The sequence below is a fragment of the Hippoglossus stenolepis genome, chromosome 18 (assembly GCF_022539355.2).
Source record: "Hippoglossus stenolepis isolate QCI-W04-F060 chromosome 18, HSTE1.2, whole genome shotgun sequence".
Classification (NCBI taxonomy): Eukaryota; Metazoa; Chordata; class Actinopteri; order Pleuronectiformes; family Pleuronectidae; genus Hippoglossus; species Hippoglossus stenolepis.
In genome coordinates this window covers 4,319,139-4,327,212 of record NC_061500.1, presented here as the reverse complement: position 1 = coordinate 4,327,212, position 8,074 = coordinate 4,319,139, and the positions used below count along the sequence as shown (strand labels likewise).

General features: G+C 44.1%; 1 protein-coding gene across 1 annotated transcript; it reads right to left on the bottom strand.

The window, feature by feature from the left end:
- Positions 1-1,239: 1,239 nt before the first annotated feature.
- adra1ab (adrenoceptor alpha 1Ab) lies at positions 1,240-8,074 on the bottom strand. Its single transcript, XM_035184964.2, has 2 exons — positions 6,843-8,074; positions 1,240-2,919 (listed from the first exon to the last, which is right to left on the bottom strand). The coding sequence occupies exons 1-2, from the start codon at positions 7,756-7,758 to the stop codon at positions 2,465-2,467; spliced, it is 1,371 nt and encodes a 456-aa protein (XP_035040855.2). The 5' UTR covers positions 7,759-8,074; the 3' UTR covers positions 1,240-2,464.

The window sequence follows — 8,074 nt, the reverse complement described above, 5'->3', positions numbered from 1 at the left end:
CACATAGAAATCCATGATATAATCAAATACAATAAAATCCTTTAGTTTTTTTTTATTGTGGCTGATCAGAAAGATGTGAATTCACTGACTCTCCCGGCTCAATATTGATGAGGGTCAACTTGTCCTCATCGCCAAAATGCAAATTCTCAGTTGGCGTATGCTACGATAATCGCTCACCCTTTTTAAAGGTTGCCATAATATATTTTTACAGCTTCGATTGCAGCAGTTTAGTTTCCTCGTTATTAGCAGTCCTTCTCTAATGTCTCTAATGTCTCTTTTATATTCAACGGGCCGCCCCCTGTACATCACGGAGGAGGAGGAGGTCATACTGGGACACAGCGAGCTGAATACCAAAAAACAAGCTCAGTCACGTCCAGGTGATCGTTTGAGGCTGCAAATTGAAAATTCATGTCAAGCGTTGGATACTAAAAGGATTAAAAACTCCATTATTCAACATTTCATTAACATCTGTGCACTTGGATGATGGAAGTGCATGATGGGGGGGAGGTGTGTTTGAGTGCAAAAGCGCCCCCTGTTGATGGCTTTTTAAAATAAAGCATTGTCTGACTGTCATATTTATTTACAACATAAAAATAACTTATTTTATAGTCAGAAACAATAAGTCTCAACAGCCTATATGCAGTGAGAAGAGTCCATCCATCTTTCCATTCATCAAAGTAATTTCAGTCAAAATGCAAAATAGATAAACTAGTTGTAACAAAAGTATAAATGGCATAAACGCAAACGTAGCAAAGTAAAAGGCTAAAAATAATATTCAATCTATAATAGTGATTGAAGAGTGCATCAGCTGTGCACCTTTTTTATACTTTCACCTATTTTCATATGGCCTCAATAGATTTATTATATTTATATATGAATAACCAGCCTTCATTCAGAAGTAGTCTCTTGTTCAAGTAGGTGTACCTTTTTTATTTTTCACTTTCTTACCAAGGATTTTTTATCAGTTTTTCATGGTTGATATCTGCATGTGTGACATAGGCTCTGCCTTTTTATACGATCCGTTTTTTATAGTTTAATCATAACACTGAAGATGCTTTTTAAACATCTAAATCATACTTAATAGTTTCATTAACAGCAATGGCAGAGTTATGCCGCTAGTGGCCCAGCGAGGACAATTGCAGCTTTAAAGACAAAGCAAACAGACGCAAGTTACAGAAGAACGAAGACAACATTATCGATATTTGCTGATTGAACTGTTCATGCATCAGTTTCAAACAACCAGAGATGCAGATCTGGCAGGAAACCAGTCGTCACAAAAAGTCCATCACTGAGACAAAAGGGGAATTGATCTTTTCCGTGTCCACCAGGTGCTGCTGGGGTCCGCTTTGGTCCTCATGACGTAATCCACCCATGTCCACCAGGGTATCCATGAGCCCCTATGTGGACATCCGCGTGCAGCCCAATATTTGTAACCGCACTCACTGTACGCATGCTAAAGGTAACATTTATTTAGTTGTTCAACACTTTCCAGTCCAGTTGGTGGTGCGCTCTTGGTTCGGTTGCGAAGAAGAGAAGAAAAAGACGACGAAGAACATGGATGTTTGTTTTAAACAGAGGGTTTGCGAGGTTCCCACACTTGCATAACGCATCTCTCACGGATAACAAGGAAACACAAATGGGGGCAAACTCTGGGAGAGAAATTGCAACTATGCTTGGTTTTGATGAGCATTTACCAACAGAAATGGTGATTGACAAACACCCACTGGAATAGAACAAAATGGAATCTGCCAGGTTGACGCGTGCCATCATTTTAGCGTAAATGGAACTGTGGGCGTGGTCAACCTTTAACAAAAAAGCATCTGACACCTTTTCATGTTAACAACACAGATTCAGCACATCGTTGATACAGCCAAGACAAAACCAAAATATGAGCATTCAACCTGTCACAGGGCCACAAAGATGGATGTTGGATGTTGTAAAGTAATTTCTCTGACACTTGGTACCTCGACCTAAAAGGATTTTGCACATGCTGCAGAAATGGACTAATGTTAAAAGACATCATCTCTCTGGGGTTCTTTTACAATGTCATTTCAAAAAGATGCATTTATCTCTTTTGTGCGTAGCCAAACACAGATGCTTGTCCCCACTGACCTTGCAAAGGAGAAGAAATTACCCCAAAAGTCTCTCGAGAGCGCTCATACTTCACAGTCCTCTACTGGAGCAGTTCCTCCTAAACACTGTGACATTAAGTGCCCCCCCAAAACATTATTCAGTCACTTTCCGTGAATCATGTTGTCTGCGTCACTCCGGGGGTTTAAACGTTGCACAGAGCCCGAAGGCAACAGAGCTGCCTCCTGCTTCGTTCTGTAGGAAAGACGCTTTCCTCTGGCCCTGCACTCTGGTGCCTCTGAGGGATACACAGCAAAAATTGTACCCGAGTGTTTCCCCAAGGCAAAAACAAAGTACAGGGTTGGCCTATGTTGACGTTGCCTCGACATGACATTCAAACAGCTTCTCCTTTAACGTCGAGCGAAAGATGTAAGACCTTCTGAGCTGATCTGTTCTGCGGTACCGGAGTTCGACTCGCCGAGAAGCACCACGCCCTCAGCAGACTCCTACTCTGGATTTGTGTGCTCCGAGCCGGGGCTGAACCGCCGGCAGATGGCGAGGAGGTTGACAGGGATGTGCAGCAACACCACGAGGGAGCAGAGCTGCTGCTTTGGGCCGAGGGGTCGGAGGTGTTGGACACTGGGCCCGAACTTGAAGAGTGGGTGGTGATGTGTCCCGGTGGCGAGGCGGTTCTCAGGCAGCGGCCACGGAGCACGTTGAGGAAGGCCTTCTTGAACTCCTGGCTGAAGCACGGGTAGATAATGGGGTTAATGCAGCTGTTGAGGTAACCCAGCCAGAAGGTTATTTTAAAGATGGTTTCAGAGGGTTTACAGGACGGGAAGATGGAGCCTGGAGGACACACACATGAACACACGTGAATCCAAAAATATGAATTATAATGCTCGTACAACACTATAACTTCATGTTCCAGCAAGAGGCAGAAAGCACTTAAGAGCCAGCACATCTGCCAAAGCTGAACAAGCTTCTGAATGTACAGTATTCTAATAAATCAGATAAATATATAAAAATGTTTAAAAGCCCAGATCTTGTTGAGTTAAAAGAAAAATCTACAGATTAATCCTACAACATGGCAGAAGGTAGATGATCACCTCTGCCTACATACTTTTATGTGGGCAAGGATGGTTAATACTTTCTCTATTATTAGTTCATAGAGGTTTAATATTTCTAGAAAAGAGCCTAGAAGTTAGTTTTTTATTCCTAATGTCATAATAATGTACCATATATAGGCCGAGCCGGGGCCACTGGGGGAATCCATATGCACTGGGCTGCACAATGCACAACAAATGACTCATGCAAGCTATTTTTTATTCGGGCGAGTGGTCCCCATCTTTGAATCATGGGTATCCAATAACTCTAATACATCTATAATTTATAAAACGTTCTTTGAAAATGTTTTATGAGGATGAAATGCATTCGATATTCTAAATAAATAATGTTGTTGTTGTGCGACTTATTGTAGGAATGCTATCATATTTTGCAGGATTGTATTCAAACCTGTATCTTCTATGTGGTTACAGTCAGGAAACTAAATGTGCACCATCAAAAGAATATGGTTCCTGGGGGACTTATCCAAACAGATTCAGTGCCAAGTTTGACGAATATTAGATAAAATGTGCAGGACGAAAGCAATAATTAAAAATAAAAATAAATAAATAAACCATATGGCCCTATATTTGAATTCCACAATTTCCAACAACAGAATGTAGTTACAAAATAAATCTCATGGTTCAGGATTTCAGGATTTCAGGATTTGCTGTCAAAAGCTTCCAAACTAAGAAACCAGAGTTACAGAATTATCCTTTTAGAGAGGGACATGACCTGAATGCATTCTCAACAAAACCATAACAATATGTGCAGCACGTTTGAAGATATTTAGCATTTTTATAGTTTGATATTATGCAAACCTGCAAGCACATAGAACGAGATAAAAACCATCTGCCTCATCGGTCAAGGGGAACAAAAGATGTTAAATTCCAGTCACATGTCTGATTTTCATGTGCTTCACAGCAGCTTCGTCCACTGTGTGTTTCTCTGATGAGCTGCAGTCACCTCACTTTATGAGCTGGGTATAAGGACACTGCCGGGTGAAGCCTGCATGGTTGTAGCTGCAGTTAAAAGGTGAGCAGTTACTCAGTGATGCAGCACAAATCAAGCTTTCCATCTGAAGCAGAGAAAATATTTAAAAAAAAGATCAAATATGCAGTGGTCTTTCTAAACCTCAGTCAGGGAATCTCAGACACACTTATTGTCTGGGAGCCTGACTGAGCGCCGGTGCTGTGAGCCATGAAGGTCTGTCTCAATTGAAATGCATAACTACACTCCGATGTCTCTGGAGGCCACGGGGTGACTGAGGATGCCTCCGAGCATTACAGCCCATTAAGCCTCACGCTTGTTATCTGTAACAGCATTCATGGGAGGGAGCAATGCTTTGGCTCATTCAATTTCATCACACAGTGGAAGCCCATTCAGCTCCTGTGTGCTGTTTTATTTGCTTGCTTGTAATTGAATTTCTCCGTGTTCCTTCGGAGAGGAGTGGGAGGCGAAGTCGAGGCACAGCGGGGGAAGGTCCTGCCCGGCGTTGTGCTCAGAGGGAAACGTATCATCAAGCATCGCTACACAAACGAGCTTGTGTACCACCAGGGGTGTCGCAAACAAGGTGGGCAAAGTAGGTAATTGCATGGGGCTTTGATATGAGAGGGGCCCCCGGAGAACGGCTCCTTCTGGCAGTGATACCATGGCCCCCTATCGAGTGTGTGTGTGTGTGTGTGTGTGTGTATGATGTGTCTGCAACGGTGGTAAACTTTACTACTTTACTTTTATTTACTATGCACAGTCTGCACTTGGTTTATAATTTTGAGGCTAAAAGAATCGGGGGGAATGTTTGGCTTGGGTTTGATGGTTTTGTTCAATGGCCCCTTTTTCCTGGGGCCCCTGGTAATACTCCGGTGTAATACAATTGTTGTATCTACAGTGTAAACCAGCTGCAGCACTTTTTACAGCTGGATTACACATTGGGGGCTTTTGATAAGGCTGCTTCTGGATGTAAACACACAAAAAAAAAGATAAGATAAATGTAACACATTGTTTGTTCAGATGTGTTTAATCCACAACTTTCCTCCCTCTTGTTTCAGAGCAACAGTTTTGTCTGTCGGTGAGATTACAATTTGTAACCGAGCCCACGTTCCAGCGAGGATCTCACCATCTGTGACCTGGGAGCCAACCGCTGATTGACGATTACCCTTAATTACACACTGGCCTCCTCCGACAATCACTTATCTCTCTCCAGCCGTGAGAGTAGATTCAGAAGCAATTAAGATTTGAGATCGAGCTTCACAATGGCTGCTATTCTGTCCTCGCTTACATCTTCGATAACAGCGCTCTTATTGTCTCCTTTGACAGACGCTGACAAAACGGACGTATTATTTATTAAAAGATGAAGTTGACACCGTGTGACATCGCAGTCGTGAACCTTTTCCCCTGATGTTTTAACTACAGAGACATTTTTACACTCAGCAGCAGAAGCAACGTTAATCAGTTCATCTCTATTCAGTTTTGCTTTTGATAAAAATTACTCATTAAAACTTATTAACATTTCATGTTTTTTCCCCAGAGTGGAGTGGGCCTCTCTAGAAGATGGATTAAGGTAATGATTAAAGCTCTAACTACGACATTAATGAATTCTTTAATCATTTAAATCCCTGTTTCATTACGTCAGAATCAGATGATTCATTTCAAGGCCCCAGTTTGTGTTTCTCACGTTTTATCGTTAAAAATAAATCCTTCGCAGTGAGTTGCATGTTTACACACACGGCCCGAAGAGCAGAGATTTACTGTACACCCACCATGTTGTGGTATAAGTACACATCTTCAGCACTGCAGCAACTGGATGTTCTTCACATATCTTCTATTATTTTATATTGTCATACACAAAAAATCTGATATTTTCTTTCATTTCTTGTGTATTAAAATATAAGATGATGGAAAGTAGCAGTTATATAGATTTAAAGTCTTTTTACTGTGCTGAAGACAGTTTTATTTTTGAATTGCAGCCGGTATAAATCGTGTGATGTGATTCATTCACTGAAGGATCGGGATCTAATTATATTTGCCGATATGCAACAAATAATAAAACCTTTATCTTAGAAAAGATGTGGAATCATCTTTAAATTTTAATGAAAATAAAATATATATTTTCCAGATTCCAGTTCATTTGTAAGGTTGACCCTCCGTTACATTTGTAAATGTGTGTGCTCCGACCTCCACCTGTCTTGCTTTGCGTCCCGCCAACGCAAACCTCGCAGGAGCAGGCGGATTCAAGTTTTAAGAATAAACTGTGGATCCCAGGATTGAGTCAGCAGCAATAACTACAGGATCCTTGGCTGCATCTCAATCTGCAGGCTCAGCACTTTCTCTCTCTTCGGGGATGGGAGGAACCTTTTGGTTTGAAAGGGGATGAAGGCCCCTCACCCCTGGTCATGAAGGTTTGATTACATCTTCAATGGCAGTTTTTTAATCAACCAATATGTCACTGTCTGATATTTACAAATTCCCTATAATCGCATCGGCATCGGCCACCAGGAATCCATATCCCTTGGGCTCTATTCAGCACAACAATGGTTGGACAACTTTCAGGTTTTTTTTGAAAGATTGCCAGGGAATCGTCTTTGACACTTGGCTCGGACGCTTGAGTGTAAAACAGAAAACATGAGATTTACAAGAAGGGGCTGTGTCAGGTGAGACTGGTACTTTACCGATGGGTAGAACCAGGAAGAAAGGGAGCCAGCACAGAATGAAGCACCCGACGACGATGCCAAGAGTCTTGGCCGCCTTCTCCTCTCGAGTGAACTTCAGCAGCCTCGGCACGGAGAGGGTGCAGCGTTTATGCCTCTTGATCTCCTCGTCCTCCTCCTGCTTCTCCGTCTGCACGGCGTTCCCTCTGTGGATCCTCAGCACCACCCCCTCCGTCTCGACCCCTTCTCCTTTACTGCCCTTCCTGATGGTGCTTGTCTCCCTCTTCACCACTGTATACACCCGGCAGTACATGGCCAGGATGATGGCCAGAGGGATGTAGAAGGACCCTAATGCTGAGAACAAGGCGTAGCCGGGCTCCTCTGTGATCCGGCACACCGTCTCATCCTCTGGGTCGGGCTCCTTCCAGCCGAACAGGGGGCCCACGGATATGGCTGCAGAGAGTCCCCAGAGGGCCGCCACCGCCGTCAGTCCTCGCCGCCCTGTAGCTAGAGCAGGGTAGCGGAGACGGTAGCTGACAGCTAGGTAACGGTCGATGGAGATCACACACAGGCTGAGGATGGAGGCAGTGCAGCAGAGCACGTCCAGGGCGGCCCAGACGCCGCAGAAGGAGCGTCCGAACACCCATCTGCCGAGGGCCTCCGAGGTGGCGGAGAAGGGCAGGACGGCGGAGCTGAGCAGCAGGTCGGCCGCAGCCAGGTTGGCGATGAAGTAGTGGGTCACCGAGCGCCAGTGGTGGTGGAACAACACCGACAGGATGACCAGGATGTTGCCGAGCACCCCGAACACTGCAAACACCACCAGCACCATGCCCAAAACCACCACCTTGGTCACATCCACCTCCGGCTGGGTGGTGGAGCTGCAGTTGGGACAGAAATCTGCAGCAGAGAAAACACTCATGTTCTCAGCAGGAACCATTGTAATCTGTCGGGTGTGTTTGAGTTGTTAAAGGTTTCTTAGATGCATAACACTCATGTCTCCTCGACAGTGTCTCTGCCTCGTTCTGCTCCTCCTGAAGCAGGAGGTAAACACTGTGACTGCTCCTCCAGTTCATCCGCAGATGATGTGGTTCTTTGCCAACTGGTCACATGGTCCTGGACCAGAAAGAACCACTGGCACGGTTTGTCATATTCAGTCCAGAAAAAGCAGAGCAGAAAAATCCTGTTTTTAGTGGCGCTGATGGATTTGGGATTTCATGTTGGGATTTCATGATCCGCGATGCTGAAACGCTTCA

Excerpts from the sequence above, each read along its gene's own strand:
- adra1ab (XM_035184964.2), bottom strand. The coding sequence starts at position 7,758 with ATGGTTCCTGCTGAGAACATGAGTGTTTTCTCTGCTGCAGATTTCTGT. Across the intron at positions 2,920-6,842 it reads CTTCCTGGTTCTACCCATCG|GCTCCATCTTCCCGTCCTGT; the intron begins GTAAAGTACCAG and ends TGTGTCCTCCAG.